Source organism: Cydia fagiglandana, chromosome 1, assembly GCF_963556715.1.
Source record: "Cydia fagiglandana chromosome 1, ilCydFagi1.1, whole genome shotgun sequence".
NCBI classification, from domain to species: domain Eukaryota; kingdom Metazoa; phylum Arthropoda; class Insecta; order Lepidoptera; family Tortricidae; genus Cydia; species Cydia fagiglandana.
Window position 1 is genome coordinate 26,719,805 of NC_085932.1, and position 18,545 is coordinate 26,738,349.

Below are 18,545 nucleotides of genomic sequence, written 5' to 3' on the forward strand. Positions count from 1 at the left end.
ACACGTGTCAATTGCAAAAGAAATGTAAGTATTGTAAACAAATCAAGAAAGTTCAATGGATGTTGCGAAAGGAACACTTAGGAAGGAAAGGAACTATTACTGTCTGAATAAATGATATGAAGTTGACCAAAAAAGAAGGGCAAAGTTATTCTCTTTTCTATGGTCCAGAGTCTCAAGCTTTTGTGTAGAACCAGAATGAACTGGCAAGAAGTGTGAGGAGTTCGTTTATGCTCATACAAATGAAACCACATAATGTCATCCATCAATTATTTAATTTACTTTTTTATCAAAATTCATGAGTTGACTATAGAAACAAATTAAAATGTATTTGTAATGATAACTTGAAGACATTTATTTGATCATACAAGTCTTATAAAATATGCATACATACAGATATTCTAAACATGTACTCTACTGTGGTGTTACTACTGCTATCTTACGTCACTGCAAGTATAGTACAAAGCATGGAAACAATAGTACACTAACATTACATGTCATGAGTAATATTGTAAAATCTTAACTTAGTTCAATAGGTACAGAATAACACAGAAAATAAGATTATAATTTTATTCTATCATATCCTACGCCCGCATAGATCTCCACCAGACGCCAAGAGTATAATCTGCTATAAATCCATCTACAAATTTACATGGGTAATTCTATATCATGGACTCGTGTTTTGTTCAATTATCTAAACCTTTTGGTCTTTGACCTATACTAGTCAAAAACTCTAAAATTACCCATGCAAATATTTCAGGTGCCTAAACATAGTATCTTCACTAATCTTACTCTAATAAGTTAAAATCCTTTTTATAAAATTACCCTCATCACCAATAAACAAATTACAATGTTTCAACAATATCTTCATTACACAAACTAACTCACTGAAGTTACAATTTAATTGTTTATTAGCAATTAGGTAACAGACATCACAAGTCAGAAACTACACATTCATAAAACCTAGGTCTAGCATTGTAAAGAATTAAATAAAAATCAAATCACACAAAAAATTATCAATCAAGTGGATTTAGACTATAACAGTTACTGGCAAAACAGGTCTGTAGATGCAAGTTACTGGTATGAAATTTGTCCAAAGGGTCTACCGCTAACATTCAAAAATCGTTATCTGCCTCTACCACACTCGGATATACAAGAGTAATACAGAGAGGCAGATAATGATTTGGATGTTGGCAGTAAGCCCTAAGGTTCAGTTCTATTGTATTGTAGCACTGGTAAAACAAACAAAACACAATCTCAGGAGGCTGTTGCCAGCAAAATGAAATGTCTAAACCACTTTTATACAAAAAAATAATCTTTTTTAAATAAAATGACCAGCATTGTTACTGCTTCTAAACCTATCTCACAGTAAATGTCTATGGTAGTAGGTAAAGCTTCACATTACTTCAAAACATAAGCATAAAGTAGGGGGTAGTTTAAATATGCAACTTTACAAGGGCTTTCTACATCAGTTAATTTCTGTTCTCTACAATTTGACCCTTGATCTCATATCTAACACCAAAAACAAGTGGCTAACTTCCGTTCTGTCTCAAAATAAAGTAAAGATACAGATAATAGATAACTAACAGTTTGGCATAGAAAGCTCAATAACCTACAGAAAATTGACACCGCACACCTTTCTAAGCCAACTGATTGAGAAATTTAATGCTAATGAAAACTTTACTGTGAGAAGGTCCTACAATTACCATGAGCTTTTATGCATCACTCCCCGAGCCCGAGTTGCTACTTTCGCTGTCACTCTCCGAATCGCTGCTGCTGTCACTGCCCGAGGAACTGGAGCCGGAGCTTGAGGAGTCGGAGTTGTCTGAGGAGCTGTCAGAGCAATCGGAGCAGCTGGAGCCATCGCACTTCTTTTTCTTGCTTGGAATTTTGCAACTTCCACCACTGTTGACAAAAATTACATTAAAACAGTGATATTTATTACATTGGGTGCAGAAAAATGTGTCATATGCTCACAGCTCTTCCTGAAGACTAAAGAAGATAGAAAGTTGACGATTAAAGTAGCATTTTATTTAAATAACTGTTATTGAAACTAAATTTGTTAAAACTTCTAATAATATCTAGAGGTATAATGCAGATACCCAATTAATTTGAAATCAGTAGTCAGTTACAACTCATTTAAATCTGAGGGTAGTTTTAAATTTATTTCAGATTTAAATTGAAAAAAAAAGTCACGTTTTTTTAATTGCATTTAAATAACTGATTCGTTCACGTTGGGCACATAACCATTACCTAAAAATAGAAGAATAGAAGAGAGATGGTTGAGCTCAGAAATACTATTGCCAACAGATGGCCTCTTACCTGCACTGTGGTTCCTCTTTAGCTTCCTTAGCCTTCAAATTCTTCTTGAGGACCTGGGTACGCGACGGACGAACCAGAATCTTGCGTTTTCCTTTGCACTCGTAGCTCCAGTGGCCGAACTCAAGGCACTTCTGGCATTTGATGCCTTGAGGGAATGCCGCGGCCAAGGCTGCTTGCCTACAATAAAAAAAATCCGTAAATACCTGGAAAAACTATTAAACTACACTAAACCATGCAGTATATTTAGGGAAAGCTTACTTTTTCCTATCAGATTGGTGTCTGTTGTACGGCCCCAGAGTCATCTTGATATGCTGAAGAACCTTCGAGATTCAAATGAAAAGTCGGTTACTTTTTATGTAGGTAGTCGCAAAACGGAAAATATGACTGGCCAGCTAATTTCTTTAAGGTACCGGTCCTCGTGGCTCCCAAAACAATAATGATTACAAATCTTCACAAAAATAGTCGAGCGTGGAAAACGTACGACAACTTAAGTGTCAAAATATTTACGTTCTGAAATATTATGTCTGTTCATAAACAATGGAACGAGGCGTACTTTCCTATGGATTATAATTTTTCAATGAAAAAGATTCGACTTCAAAGTTGATTTACGTTGAAACTATTACAATTTGAAAGTGTAATATGCATGAAATGTCTAATTCATAAATTAATGTTTAATTTTTAGACTGTGTCTAAGTATTCCTTCCAACATGCTTGCAACAGGAGTATTCCGAACGAATTGTCTATTGTCTATTTCCTGTGATGAATTTTGAACCATTACCATTTGTCACTTTACGTTATTAATATGATATTTAAATTTAGTCTTTACTGGAACAACATAAAGACTAATTTTCAATATTTTATTTATGGAAAAATAACGATATTAGCGATTTTCGCTTGCTGTCAGTTACTTCAATGACACTTTACGTCAATTACGTGGACGTGCCCGGACTTGCTTTTGCCTGTTTTTTTCGACATCCGTTGACATGTCAAATATAATTTCCTACAATCATAGCGAAGTGAACTTGTCACTGATTGGTTCAGTTAACCCAAAATAAGATAGATTTCTAAGTGTATTCGTCAAGCCAAGCCAGTGGAAAAAGGACAGTTTTTGCGAGAGCCTTGGAGCGAGGGCTGTAATATTATTGAAAGTTTCGTAATAATAAAATAATAACTATCTTTCCAGTTTGAAATGTCCGAAAATAATTTTACGGTAGTAAAATGTCGGAATGGTATTGGAAGGTTATAGCTTTGAAGGCCGCATTCGTTCTTACATGCTTTGTAAGTTCATTTCGAGCCGAAGATACTGTCCATGAATTACCGTTTTGTAACCCTCACAATGTAAATACTGACAAAAATGAGTAAGTACCATCTATTTACTTAATTTACCAGCTCCCAGTCACGTTCAGACCTGTAATTTGTCTTAAATAAGGACAGAAATAGTTGCTTAAATTTTGTAAACAAACTTTTATATATCTTATTTCCGTTTACTTTCATAGACTTATTTTAGACCTTAACAGTGATAGCTTATTAAATTATTTGCCTGCCTGACCTGTTCATAGTTATAATGTGTGATCTGAAATATAAAGTATTCTATCCTTTACACTTTATCTTCAAGAAAAATAATATTTGTTGTTTTTACGTATTGTTTGCTTTATACATCACAATAGCGTTGCATTACATATGCTTTCATTTTATTACTGTATTCTATATACGATTTATTTATCACATTCATTGATTTTATTTTATATACTTCCGTTGATTCTTCCTTACCTTAATTTGGACTTCTTGGAAGTAAAGAGAGTAGTGACTTGATTAATATCAGCCATGTTTTCAGCTTAATGATAGTGAGCACTTTAGACGGCAAGCTGACAGCATTCTCAACAGTGGACGGATCCAAGGCTTGGGAAATTGAGACTCAACCCCTTCTGTCATCTAATTTACATCATGTCGAAGTAAGAAATATTTTTTAATAAATACAAATTAACATTATTCAAACACAAATTGACTAAGTCCCACGGTAAGCTCAAGAAAGCTTGTGTTGTGGGTAGACGTGCGCGCCGGTCGAAAAAAATCGGGCGGCGGCGCGCCACGAAAAAATCCACGGCGGCGGCGTAACGCCGGCGGCGTGGGATTTTCAACTTTTCAATATACGTATAATGAGCAACCAAGATTAACTCTAAAATCAACACGGGAAAAATATCAAAAAAACTGTGTTACATCGTTTTTTTGGTTTATTGTAGAAATATCATGAAAAAAACATATGTCAGTATGTCGGACGTTGCCAGGATCGGTGTAAATAAAAAGATACGCCGCGTAATGAAAAGACGTCCAGTATTTTGGACATTGCCGAGTATAGAGTACTTACTTTATGTGCATAAGGTTTTTTTTTTAGTCCAATTCATGTTTTTTAAAATAAATATGTATAGAATAATTGCATATTTTAATTAGAAACACACTTACTGATAATGTCAACTTATGCAATGAATTGAAGTAAAACCTATTTTATATTTTTGGAATAACTTTATAGTTCGTAGGTGGTAAAATTTTACCAGTCATTGACGTCATTTATTTAACATTAAATCAAACAGCGGGTTATCCTAGGAAACAGTAACATCTAAGCAATGGTTTTTACAATAATGCATGCACTTTTATCAAAATTGTCCTAACAAATTTCTCAAATGAAATCGGGTCTCTCTCTTAATGAAAACAAATCCACACACAAACAGGAAACAAACACACACACCACATTCACAGGGAAAAAATCCATAAAAATATATTTTTATCTATTTGGTTCATTTCCACTAAAATTTCTTTGTAATTTTACATGTATGTAAGTTGTATGATTATTGGTGCAATAAAGAATATTTACTTACTTACTTCATTACGTAATACGGCAAGTAATGACTTTTTAAAATTAATTTATTTACTACAAAAACTACCAGAAAATTTAATAATTTTACTCTTTGCATACTTGGCAACGTCTAACATATTGGACTTAGCAAAAGTGCCGTGTTGTCGATTACAACGGGCAAAATAGTGGACATTACACTTTTTACACTTGTTTTACCCATAAAACATTCTTATGTATATCATATTGCCACGTAATAAACAGACCAGTAACTGGTCAGTATTATGATCTATTTTATTTTAACGTTGCTTAATACTGTCATATAAAAAAAATTAAATATGGGTAAAATATCAGTCTGTCGGATGCTTCCTTGCAAGTTCTGCGTTCTGTAGGACTTTGACAAAAATATTATGTTCACACTGGTTCCCAATATTTTCTTACATACTCATACTTAAAAATAACATATCATTCAAGTAGTATTAGTAGTTTCCTGGTAGTGTAAGTACGCTACCAGAGGAAAGTAACGCTATGCTTTAATATTTGGTGCAGAATTTTTTCTTGGGATGTCCATTATAGTGGACGTTATCGATTTAAGAGTTAAAATAAATCAAGCAATGAATTTAAAAAAAACGGAACAGTCGGAACGCTAAAGCTAGGCACGTCGCACGCGCTTTATGTCAATTGATTTTAAATTTGTACTCTTGCGGGCTTTGTTTCGGCGCGAATTTTAAACTACCGGCGGCGGCGGCGGCGCGCTGACTCCTTATGGCGGCGGCGCGCCGCGGCGGCGCGCACGTCTAGTTGTGGGTACTCAGACAATGATATTATATAATATATAAATACTTAAATACATAAAAAAACACATCCATCACTCAGGAAAGAAATATCTTTGTTCATCACACAAATACATGCCCTTACCTTCGAATCCAGGACCATTGGCTTCATAGGCAGGGTCAGTACCCACAAGGCCAGACCGGTTGTCTGCCTTTTATTTTTTATAATCTGGAATTAATTATACTATTGCATGTGAGAATTGTAACTATGATTATTTTATTAGCAAATTACCTTCAAATGTCAACTACAATCCCTTAAATGCACCCATATTCTTAGTTCTAGAAGGTAAATAACATGAAAAACATTGCAAAATTAAACATGTTTTACACCCGAAAATTATTAAAATAAAGTTGTCCAAAAATAGTAAGTTTGAGGTCTAATTCCCACAACCCAACAAGATGTGTGTGTAAAAATGTGTTAGCAATAAGTTGCAACACCAACATATAGGTATAGAGAGTAGCCATTAAAATATGGTAAGTACAAATTGCACTGAACTAAAGAGTTATAATATTTTTAGCTCACAGCAGGAGGCAAGTGGGTGCGTCTGGTCCCATCTCTCCGAGGAACCCTGTACAGCCTCAGCGGAGACAACATTGAGCCTTTACCTTTTGATGCAGACCAGCTCTTATCATCCTCATTCAAGTACTCCGAAGACTTAGTCATAGCTGGTAAGTAACTACAACCGAACAAACTACAGTTTTTATATGTATACTAAACTTATACTCTTTGTTTCTAAATTGCTTTGCGAGAGATTACTACTGTGCTACTGTAATTACCAAAGCTATTTGACAAGCCTTTAGGCTAGACAATTTATGCATGCATTTGCAAATATGTTCTTTAAGAAATAATTATGCTACTGTCACCATAACACAGCATTTTACCATATTTTTGCTCCTTAGTTTTTTTACTTTCGCAGGACCTAATCGCATATACTTAGATTAAAAGAAAAATCTCCAAGACCATGGGGACGACGATCTTTAAATGTTGGACGTAATTTTAAACTTAAGTACATATACGCAATTAAGACCGGTTATAGTAGTAAGTTTAGACAAGACTCACAATAGAGAGAGAAGTATGTATTTATTAAATTAAAATAGCCATGTTTTTATATAACATAGAAATGCTCATGTCATGTTAAGTGACCAGCAAGATAACTAGCTTATAAACAGATTTTGATTCTGATTCTCTTAGTTACAATGATTGTGTTTACCTCTTTTGAAGACAAACTATTTTTTTTTAAATTTTGAAAGTAATTGACTTTACTCGACTAAGTACAAGTAATTCTAGAGAGGTATATCTTCGTGTTGATTGATATTCTTGTTATAAAATACAACATCTTCAGTAAGTCAACATTTTGTTTGGGAGTACTATAGTTTCTTATCAAGCATTGTTGATAAGAGTAATCCACTCACACAAGTTTTTAATTGTTTATCAAATGTGGACAGGTTGCGTGGCGTGATTGATAAAGTTGTGAGGAGACAACACAAAAATATCTCTATTTTACCTAAACTGGTAGGAAGCCTTTCTTCATAGAAATTTAACTGTGAAAAAACATTTAATGAAATATATAATAATTTTTGTTAGGTCCATGCATTACTGGGTTATATAAATATATCAAAATGTTTTAGTATAATATGCCGGATGACTTCAGAAATCCTATGTTTAAGGGGTCATCCATTAATTACGTCACACGAATTTCTAGGTTTTTTGACCCCTCTCCCCCTCCTTGTCACACTTGGTCACATTTGGCAAACCCCTCCCCCCCTAGTGTGACGTCACATTTTTTTCTACGAAATCGCCAAATCGAATTAAGTAAGTACCTAAGTATTATTAATATTTTATAAAAATATTTTTGACGATATAAATATTAGTAATTTTATAACCCAAAACTGCTTAGGAAAGAAAATTAAACGAATAAAAACGATTATCGTTTTAAAAACTTGTTATTTAAATGTACAGCGAATAAAATAATTTAAATAAATTTTCGGTTACTGATGAAGTTAAAATGACGTCACAAAGTTTGTGTCTCCCCCCATGTCACAATATGTCACATTTTCTTGACCCCCTCCCTCCCCCTAAACGTGTGATGTAATTAATGGATGACCCCTTAAAATAATAAAATCATCCAAATCCCCCCCCTAAAATCATCCAAAAATTATGCTTCGAATGACCCCGTTTCCTCCTACGTCATGCTACCATCATCCGATATCCAGACCCCCCCCCCAAATTTGAAATGACGTAATATATGAATAGCCCCATGGGATAGGATACATAATTGAGAATATCAGTGTGCGCTTTGTCACAGATATATGTATGATGGTGGTGTGATTTTCCGTGTAGTTCTATCATCCACACGGACCATTTGGACACCTTATTCTCCTAAGGCCCAGCCAAACAAATGAAAAATGCAATATTTGCCACAGAAATTTGAACCTTTAGTGTAGGAAATAGAGTTGATTATGCGTTGTTCAAAAACTGAATGAAACAAAGCAAAAGCAACTCTGTTCCAATCGAATATGATTTAAATTTCATTGAACTGAATAAGTACTATAGGTAGGACCTTGAGCCTTAGGAGGTTATAGCGAAGGCATAAGGTCCACCAAAATCAGTGCAGTGTTAGCTTGACGAACTCTAGACACGATACGACTAGACTGGTTATGGTTGCTCAGTCAAAGTACCTATTAAAAATCTATTCTCATCAGCTGCTCTAGTTAACACTAATTACTATTTCTTTCTAAGAGCATTAAACATGTTCAAGGTTGTGCTTAGTGAAGATTATCCGATTCCAATGAAATGGAATATTGATTTACTAAGGTTTCCGAACTTAGATAACTTTGTAGGTATCTAGATATCCCGATAGAACGATATTATGCAAACAAATCACAAAAAACGTTATCTAAACAAAATAAAACATTGGAATTTAGATGTTACTATTTTGTATTAAGGTTTCTTTTTGAGCTAAGCGTGCCTAGTGATCGTGTTTAAACTCGTTTTCAGGCGCGCTACGGCTATGACTAATTCTGTGATATTGACAAAGCAAAGTAAAAGTCTACGGTGACTCATCGTAAAACGAGAGTTATGCCTTACATTCAGTCAATAATGCGTTCAAGGCTTTATTAATTACCTACACAACATATAGGTACTTTTATAATTATAACAACAATATCAGTTTGTTAAACGATTTTATTTAGCTAGCTGTGTTCGTTGTTTTTTTAATATTAGGTACATTGATATTTGGAGTGAAAACATCTTTAACGGCGCTGTGCACTTTTTGTGATGGGGAAAAAATGTTAAACTCGTAACAGGTGTCACGTGACCGTAAGACGTAATACTGTCATTGAGTTTTTACTTCTGCCGGCACTCCCGGAGTGCAAACCGTTGATTTTTGTCTATTTTATAAAATAAGAAAAATTTGGAAGTATGCATTAGAATATTTAAAAACACTGAATCATATTAACTGTGCTGTTATGAAGCAAAATGTAGGCAACTCTAACATAGGTAACATATTACTTCGTAAAGCGGTCAAATCGTTATTGACAAAATATACCTATTACAAATCAGAAATAAATTATTTTCTGAAAATTTCACATTGGTCACACAGGAATACTTGTTAAAAATATACGTTACCGATTGTGCGTTTTTCTTCTGTTACGCTTTTCCGCTCAATACATTATTTATTTATTATTATTATTATTCAGAGCCCACTGTGTCCCACTGCTGGGCAAAGGCCTCCCCCCTCTTTCTCCACTCGTCTCTATTTAGTGCAATATCTGGCCAGCCTCTCAAGAAGGAGTCCAAGTTATCCCGCCATCGCCGACGAGGCCTGCCGGCTCCCCGGTTAGACTCGTGGGGCTCCCACTCTGTGGTTAACTTGGCCCACAAGTCGTCCGGCATTCGGCAGACATGACCAGCCCAGTCCCATTTTAACTTGGCCGCTTTCCGAGCTACGTCTATTATTCGAGTTTTAGAGCGCAGCGTGGTGTTTCGGACTCGATCCCTTAATTTTACACCTAATATGCTGCGCTCCATAGCTCTCTGGCAAACCCCGAGTTTGGACTTCTGAGCTTCCGTCAATGACCAGGTCTGAGCACCGTAGGTGAGAACTGGAAGTACGCACATGTCCATGAGCCTACGCTTGAGTGATAGAGGTAGGTCTCCCTTCATCAGGTGTTTCATTGACCAATAGCTTCCAGGCGTTTTCGGTGCGTCTTTGGACTTCTTTCTCCTTTCGCGCCTGGAAAGAGACTATTTGGGCTCAATACATAAATATAAAATTATGTTTTGTTATGGTACTTATGGTGTGGAACTTGAATGAGCGCAATAATCGTATACCTTCTTACTACTTGAATTTTGTCATCTTTCAAATAACTAATGAGGCCCATAGGCACAGAATAAATAATAGTCCTAGGTACAGAAGACTCACTCTCTAACAAAACGCGTCTGTTACGATCAGCACAAATATGGCCGCTAGGTGGCGACAGCGCCACGCGCGGCATATGGCTTTCCCCAAAATTGGTGTGGAACGGATGTACTTTTAGCTACCTGTAGCAAAGCGACGAAATCGCGGAGTGAGCCACGCCTGCCATAGGTGACTTTCGGACCTTTGTTAAATATTAATCAATTATTAAGGTGAGAAGAATGGGACCCGGGTATGTCCTTAAACTACGTCCAAGACCACCGGTGGACGGGCAGCAGCGTCCCTCAAATTCGGTGTACTCGACTGCGATCGCCAACCCGCCTGCCAAGCGTGGCGATTATGGCATTCACCCCCCATAAGGGGGAGGCCTATGTTCAGCAGTGGATGTCTTATGGCTGAGATGATGAAGGTGAGAATGAGAAATACTATGTGTTTGTCTTTTTATAGGTGCTAAAGAAACTCTCTGGCAAGGCATAGACACTACTACGGGCAGCGTGCTCTACGAATGTGGCTCCGCGGGCTGTAGCAGCGAACAGCAAGCAACCGCCGCCGGGAGGCACGTGTTGGTGCTTCGCCGTCATGCGAATACAGTGCGAGCGCTTGACCCGCGCTCCGGCCAAGAGAAGTAAGTGAAGTTTACTCAATTGCCCTAGAGATGGCACTGTTAAGTGCGGAGCGAGTGCTACAGCGCGCAAGCGTTTCGTTTAAGGAAAAGTATAGAAGGTGCTGGGGATTTTTTATTTCTTGGGGGATTGTGAGACGTTATCATGTCTAGGTAGGATGTGGTAACTCGATACTACTTACATCAATCCCTTGCGTGCTTTATGAATGTGATTCCGCGGGCTGTAGCAGCGCACAGCAAGCGACCGCCGCCGGCAGGCACGTGTTGGTGCTTCGCCGTCATGCGAATACAGTGCGAGCGCTCGACCCGCGCTCCGGGCAAGAGAAGTAAGTGAAGTTTACTCAATTGCCCTAGAGATGGCGCTGTTAAGTGCGGAGCGAATGCTACAGCGCGCAAGCGTTTGTTTTAAGGAAAAGTATAGAGGGTGCTGGGAATTTTTTGTTTCTTGGGGGATTGTAAGATGTTTCATGCCTAGGTATGATGTGGTAACTCGATACTACTTACCTCAATCCCTTGCGTGCTTTATGAATGTGGTTCCGCGGGCTGTAGCAGCGAACAGCAAGCGACCGCTGCCGGAAGACATGTGTTGGTGCTTCGCCGTCATGCGAATACAGTGCGAGCGCTTGAGCCGCACTCCGGACAGGAAAAGAAAGTGAATATACTGTGAAGTTACCTAAATTGTCCGGGAGATAGCGCTGTTATGCGCGGAGTGAATGCTACATCGCGCAAGCGTTCGTTTTTACAGAAAAGTAGCATATACTTGGGCAAAGCAATTTGTCAGTCAGTAAAAACCAGGAAAACTATACTCATCCTTTTCTTTTGGGTGCTAGTACTAGCTAAAGTCAACAATTCTCTCTGTCTATGATTGAAGTGAGATAGTCCTTTGACAAACTATATTTGACTCGCGCACCGGGCAGGAGAAGTAAGTGACGTTTGGGACTTTTGACAGAAGCGCCGTGTGAGTCTGTTCATTTTTAGGTTATTTTCCTTTATAAATAACATCCTTTGTAAATTTCATCCTTATTTATTAACTTGGTTGAGGTTTATTTACATAAATTAGGTTATTAATACATTTGTTCTGATATAAAACTAGGGTAAGGCCTTTTTGGCCTTAGGGCCAATGGAGGGGAATGAGAAGGAAAAGCCCCCTGACGAGACCGATGGTAACTCTAATGTTATGGTAGGTATGGACATTGAAAATAATTCTAGAAAAAGAAACTTGCAAACATTAGACTTATCACCGGTCAGTAGTCCACAAGAACCGGCTCTTAAAAAAATTACAACAGACGTCCACAAAGAGGTCTCGGAACAGGTAACAATAGTAAATGAGGATGCCACCAACCCCCATGTAGATAAACAACGCGATGAGAATGCTAACCCACTTTTGTACAAACACCCTGATCTTGACACAGAAGGCCGAGGATACAATGCAGACGACGATGGCCCATTTGTGGTACACATCTCAAAGGAATCTTCTACTGACTCCAGGTCAACATTGAAAGCCATCTACGTAGGTATGCTCTTAACACAGGCAAATGTCACAAATATTAAGAAGGACGGGATAAAATCTGTAGGTCGCAATAGAGTTTCAGTTACATTCAATAAAGCCGTTGATGCTAACTCTATCTTAAAAAACCCTATGCTAGATAAATATAAACTATCAGCAAACATACCAACATACAACATATCTCGTATGGGTCTAGTTCGAGGAGTTCCAACAGATTGGTCCATGACTGATTTTGTTAAGGGTACAAATTTAATAGAAGGTAAAGGTAGGATTTTGAAAGCGCGTCGACTACAAAGGAAAGTGACCAAGGAGGATGGCTCTCCATCCTGGGTTCCAACCCAGACTGTAGTAGTTACCTTTGAAGGTCAAACTCTGCCATCTAGAATATTTGCTTATTATACTTCTCTAGTTGTGGAGGTATACCTACTGCCAACAATTCAATGCCGAAAATGCCTTAGATTTGGACACATCCAGACTCAATGTCGCTCAGATGCCCGCTGCTACAAATGTGCCCAGAAACACCCGGGTGATGGGTGTAATGTAGCTCCCGAACACATATCCTGTATTTTTTGCACTGCCCGACACTATGCCACTGACAGAAACTGCCCAGAACATCACCGACAAAAGACCATCAAACTGATAATGTCTGAAAGAAATATTTCATATGCTGAAGCATCCACACAAGTCCCAGTTGTAACTCGTAGACCCTATGCGGACGTTGCAAATATAATGTTTGGCCCCACAAGAGAATTTTCCCCCCCATCACAATCTCCCGTTGACTTAACAGACTTACCTTCTACCAGTTCTACCCCTCCCAGAACCTCTCACCGCAAGACAGTATTTTTGTCACCTCGGTCAAGACCTTCCTTATCCCCAGGTTATGACCAACAAGCCCATAACAATATAGTCCGACCCCCTCCATCCCAAACCCCTAATGGACAAGCCCTCAATAACTCATACACCAGAGAAACTCCTAATGAGGACCTCATGGAGCTCCTCCTTAAACTGTTAACGAATATCATCGCAAAATGGAGTGATATACTACCGAACGACGTTGCACCTTTAATGTTGACCCTAGTAGAAAAACTCTCCTTCCCTCACCACCATGGACCGCCAGGCCACATTTCTTCAATGGAATAGCCGGAGTATTATTCCTAAAAAACCAGACCTCATCCAGCTGATCAACAACCATTCTGTGTCTGTCGCGGCCATCTCGGAGACGTGGCTTAGACCCGGGTCTCGGTTTAGACTCCCGGGCTTCTCATGCCTCCGGGATGACCGCGTCGATGGACGTGCAGGATGCGCTTTGTTGATCAAGCAATCCTACCCCTTCTCTCAAATTCCCCTACCTCCTCATGGAAATGAAATTAATGCCGTAGCTGCTAAAGTTATGGGCATTAATTTCATTTCAATATATATTCCTCACCCAGAACTTGACCTTATTCCTGAATTATCTTCGATCCTAACCTCTGTCCCTCCTCCTCATATAGTTTTAGGCGATTTTAATTCACACAACATTTCGTGGGGATCATACCATTCGGATGGGTTTTCGTCACTCTTGTTAGAAATCTTCGATGAAATCAACGTTTGCATTATAAACGACGGTTCGCCCACACATCGAGTCTATCCAGGCCAGAACCCACAATCCGTTCCCGACTTGTCAGCTTGCTCCCCTAATTTGGCCTCATTGTTATCTTGGACTGTGCTTCGTCAGTCCTATGGCAGCGATCACTTTCCCATTGTTATTTCCAAGCCCTCATCTGTTCTTCCATCCCCGTCTCCTGAACCGCTTCTAAAATACAGATTACAATCAGCTGACTGGTCGAAATTTTCACTTTATGTCGAAACAAAAATTAAAGAATGGGACTCTAACTTAAATGACAATACGGAAAATTACTCAAAATTCAAAAATTTACTTTTAGAAGCAGCTGATAAGTTTATCCCCCAGAAAAAAAACAAAAAGGATAAAATTCTTTCACCTCCATGGTGGAATGCTGACTGCACAGCTGCCGTGAAAGAGAGAGATGAAGCTGAACAAAGATTTAATGAATCAGGTGACATAGAGGACTTCATCAATTTCAGGAAAACCTCGGCCCGCACTAAACGCTTATTGTCCAAAACAAAGAAGAAGAGTTGGAAAGGGTTCTGTGAGAGCTTGTCCCCTAGAACTCCCCCATCAGTCGTATGGAAAAATATAAGGCGGTTCAGAGGGTCTTTTAAACCGGATGTCATATGTTCTTCTGACAGGTCATCTTGGCTTTTGGACTTTGCTGACAAACTGGCACCCCCAACTGCCCCAGAATTATCCTGCGTAGAGTCACCACCACTCCCTCCTACGTCGACCTCCTTTGACGAACCGTTTTCGGTTGCGGAGCTCAAAATAGCTTTGGATGGACTACGCAACACTTCACCAGGAGAAGATGGTATTCCTTACTGTTTCATAACAGAACTGAGCTCATTCTCACAGGAATACTTCCTTGGCATTCTGAATCACGTGTTTGACTCAGGAGAGATCCCAGAAGATTGGAAAACTCAAATTATCATCCCAATACTGAAACCGACTAAAAATCCACAAGAGGCCAGCTCGTACCGACCGATTGCGCTCTCCACTACGATGGGCAAGATACTTGAGCATCTAGTAAAGAATAGGCTAGAGTGGTACGTCGAGAGCAGGGGACTGTTAGCAAACACCCAATTCGGGTTTCGAAAAGGTAGGAGCACAATGGACAGCTTAAACATACTAACCACGGATATCAGACTTTCGCTTTCTAACAATGAGGACCTTCTAGGATGTTTTCTTGATATTTCAGCAGCTTATGACAATGTCCTTCTTCCGGTGCTCAGAGCAAAAATGCTACATCTGAGCATTGCCGTGAAGATTGTACAAATTGTCTCCAATCTATTCATAGGAAGAACCATCAAAATCCGTGATGGCAGCTCTTATCTTTCTCCTCGTACACTGTGGCAGGGCCTTCCTCAAGGATCCGTTCTTAGTCCAATACTTTACAGCATATATACATATGATTTGGAACAATCTGTGTTGCCCTTCTGTAACATTCTACAGTATGCAGATGATCTAATCCTCTACACTTCTGCAAAATCTGTTGATACGGCGTCTGCAAGGTTGAACATGGGCCTGAGTTACCTGAAGGATTGGCTTGAAGAGCATGGTCTGTCTTTGTCACCTTCCAAGAGCTGTGCTGTGACCTTCAGTCGCAAAAGGAACATGCCAACTGCAGATGTTCATTATGGTGAAGAAAGCATTCCCAATAAAGAATCAACCAAATTCCTGGGTATCATCTTGGATCGAAAAATGAGTGGAAAACCTCATCTGAAATATATACAGGACAAGTGTGAAAAAGGAATCAATATTTTGCGAGCTCTATCAGGAGTTTGGTGGGGTTCTCATCCATATTGTCAAAAGCTACTTTATAATGCTATTATTCGCAGCCACATGGACTATGGATCCTTTATATTAGAACCATGTAATAAGGAATCCTTACAAAAGTTAGATTTAATACAGGCTAAATGCTTAAGAATCATACTTGGTGCCATGAGATCTTCCCCAAAAAATGCCATGCAAGTAGAATGTGTGGAGCCTCCTCTGGTGCTGCGTAGACAATATCTTGCTGACAGGTTCCTCATAAGAGCTATCTCCAACTCCAATCACTTGCTGATTACACGCTTGCGGGCTCTTGCTTCATTGGTCACTGAAAACCCATATTGGATGCATAAGGAGTTTCCAAAAATTATTATTTCTTATTCTAAATTAAACCGTATAAACCCCATATTATATAAATCAGGAACAAACCCCTTATTTGAAACAAAATTTGAAACTTTAATTTACACCCCTAGTGTTATTTTAGACCTTGGTATATTTAAAAATGACCCGGGAGCTAACAACAAATTTAAAAATCTTTTAGAAAAGTGGGAAGGCTACTTACCAGTGTTTACTGACGCATCCAAAAATGATCCCGCAAATTGTGTTGGAGCAGCAGTGGTGATTCCAAAATATAACATTGTCTTGATGTTCAAGTGCCCTCCTCAATCATCCATTTTTACCGGCGAGGCAGTTGCCATCTTGGAAGCTATTGCATATGCTGACTCTCACAATATAGCAAAAATGATCATTTTTACAGATAGCAGGAGTTGCCTGCAGGCTATTATGGGCAATCAGTTTAAAATGAAGGCAAAATTCCCCTTAATACTTCAGATCAAAACATTATTAAGAAAATGTGACTCAAAGGGGTTAAAAATAGTGCTCGGGTGGATCCCAGGTCATTGTGGCATTCCTGGAAACGAGTCTGCAGATTTGTGGGCAAAGAGAGCTATTGAGATGGGATCACCAGGTCACTACAGGATATACAGCTCTGACCTTCTAAGCCAGGCACAGACTGATATGTTTAACACGTGGCAAAATCTCTGGAATTCTTCCAGATTGGAGGTAGGAAAACATTATGGCCACATTCAACCCAATATTCCACGTAAACCATGGTTTTTCAGATTCCGAGTCTATCCTAAATGGGTCACGTCTACAATTTGTCGATTACGCTTGGGGCCAGTTTGTACCCCTGTATTTCTTGCCAAGATACGGGTCCGGGATACGTCACTGTGCGAATGTGGGTTAGACGAAGGCACCGTAGATCACATTTTCTTCTCCTGTCCGAGATTCAGTTACTCTTTGTATGATGTGTTACCTTCAAATATTCCGCGACCCATTAACTTTTACTCACTTCTCACTCTAATGGACCCTCCCCTAACTTCTGTCATTATTAAGTATGTACAAGAACATAATATAAAACTTTAATTATTACAGCTCTTCTATCTATCTATATTTAATTTTTACGTTTTTTTCCTCCATTTCATCCGCTATGTTGCTTGCCTTAACAATCTGTCATCCGCTTTCCGCTCTTTCTCACTAATGTTGCTACTGTGTTAATTGTGTCATGTAATGTATTTGTCTGTGATGTCCACAATAATTTGTTTGTTTTAGGTTCCCGTCTATCCTTCCACAAAAATCAAAATTTTACCGAACATTCTCGTCTCACAAGTCAAAAGTCTATACCTCGACATTGGCAGAATCCACCTTGCTAAATTTAGCAAGGAGTAAAAGCCATTAAAAAAAAAAAAAAAAAAAAAAAAAAAAAAAAAAAAAAAAAAAAAAAAAAAAAAAAAAAAAAAAAAAAAAAAAAAAAAAAAAAAAAAAAAAAAAAAAAAAAAAAAAAAAAAAAAAGTGACGTTTACTCATATGTTCAAGAGATGGCGCTGTCACGTGCAGAGAGAATGGCCAGACTGCTACATCGCGCATGCGCTAGTTTTACGAAGTAATATATAGTGCTGAATATTTTTTGTTGTGTTTTGAATAATTCACTTTCAGCTGAAATTTTTGATAATCATAGCAACTTAAAAATATCCTACAACAGTCCTTAATACGTACTGTGGTTGTTCATCTATAAGCTACACACGTTGAATAATTTTACGGTTTAGACTCACTTGTTGTTAGTCACTCGAGCGACATGTTTCGGAGAGCCTAGGTCTCCTTAGGACTGTTAGTGCTTGAGAAAGTCTATTAAAAAGAGAGAAGAGAGAGAGAGAAAGAGAGAAAAGTAAATTCGACTACACACGTTCATGATATTGCTCTGCTCACAGATGGAACTTCAGCGTGGCAGAACATCAGCTAGCTTTATCAGCCAGTCCGGACTGCTTAGGTCCGGCAACCGCCGGTGCCGGACCGGTGGCCGTGCACGTGGCCATGCCGGAGGGGACGGTCGGCGTCGCCCGGCCCGGCGAGACCGAGTATCTATGGCAGCAGCAGGTACAGAATACCATCCTTATGATCAGTACTACACTCAAAATCGTAGGTTAGGGTTTACCGTGGGACTTAGTCAATTTGTGTAAAGATATCCTATAATATCTATTTATTCTCCGTCCGTCCGTCCGTCCGTCCGTCCGTCCGTCCGTCCGTCCGTCTGTCACCAGGCTGTATCTCACGAACCGT

At 38.6% G+C, this 18,545-nt stretch overlaps 2 protein-coding genes across 2 annotated transcripts in view; one reads left to right on the forward strand and one right to left on the reverse strand.

The window, feature by feature from the left end:
- Positions 1–255: 255 nt before the first annotated feature.
- On the reverse strand, positions 256–2,816 carry LOC134668293 (zinc finger CCHC domain-containing protein 10). The gene is made up of 3 exons (XM_063525778.1): positions 2,578–2,816; positions 2,320–2,496; positions 256–1,902 (listed from the first exon to the last, which is right to left on the reverse strand). Exons 1-3 carry the CDS (start codon positions 2,619–2,621, stop codon positions 1,713–1,715), a joined length of 411 nt encoding a protein of 136 aa, XP_063381848.1. The 5' UTR covers positions 2,622–2,816; the 3' UTR covers positions 256–1,712.
- A 588-nt stretch (positions 2,817–3,404) lies between these two features.
- LOC134668821 (eukaryotic translation initiation factor 2-alpha kinase-like) overlaps positions 3,405–18,545 on the forward strand; it is a 44,086-nt gene continuing 28,945 nt past the window's right edge. Inside the window, exons 1-5 of the mRNA XM_063526282.1 lie at positions 3,405–3,677; positions 4,154–4,271; positions 6,519–6,669; positions 10,866–11,043; positions 18,197–18,362. Coding sequence (XP_063382352.1) covers positions 3,538–3,677; positions 4,154–4,271; positions 6,519–6,669; positions 10,866–11,043; positions 18,197–18,362 — 753 coding nt within the window. The 5' untranslated portion in view covers positions 3,405–3,537. The remainder of the gene's footprint in view (positions 3,678–4,153; positions 4,272–6,518; positions 6,670–10,865; positions 11,044–18,196; positions 18,363–18,545) is intronic.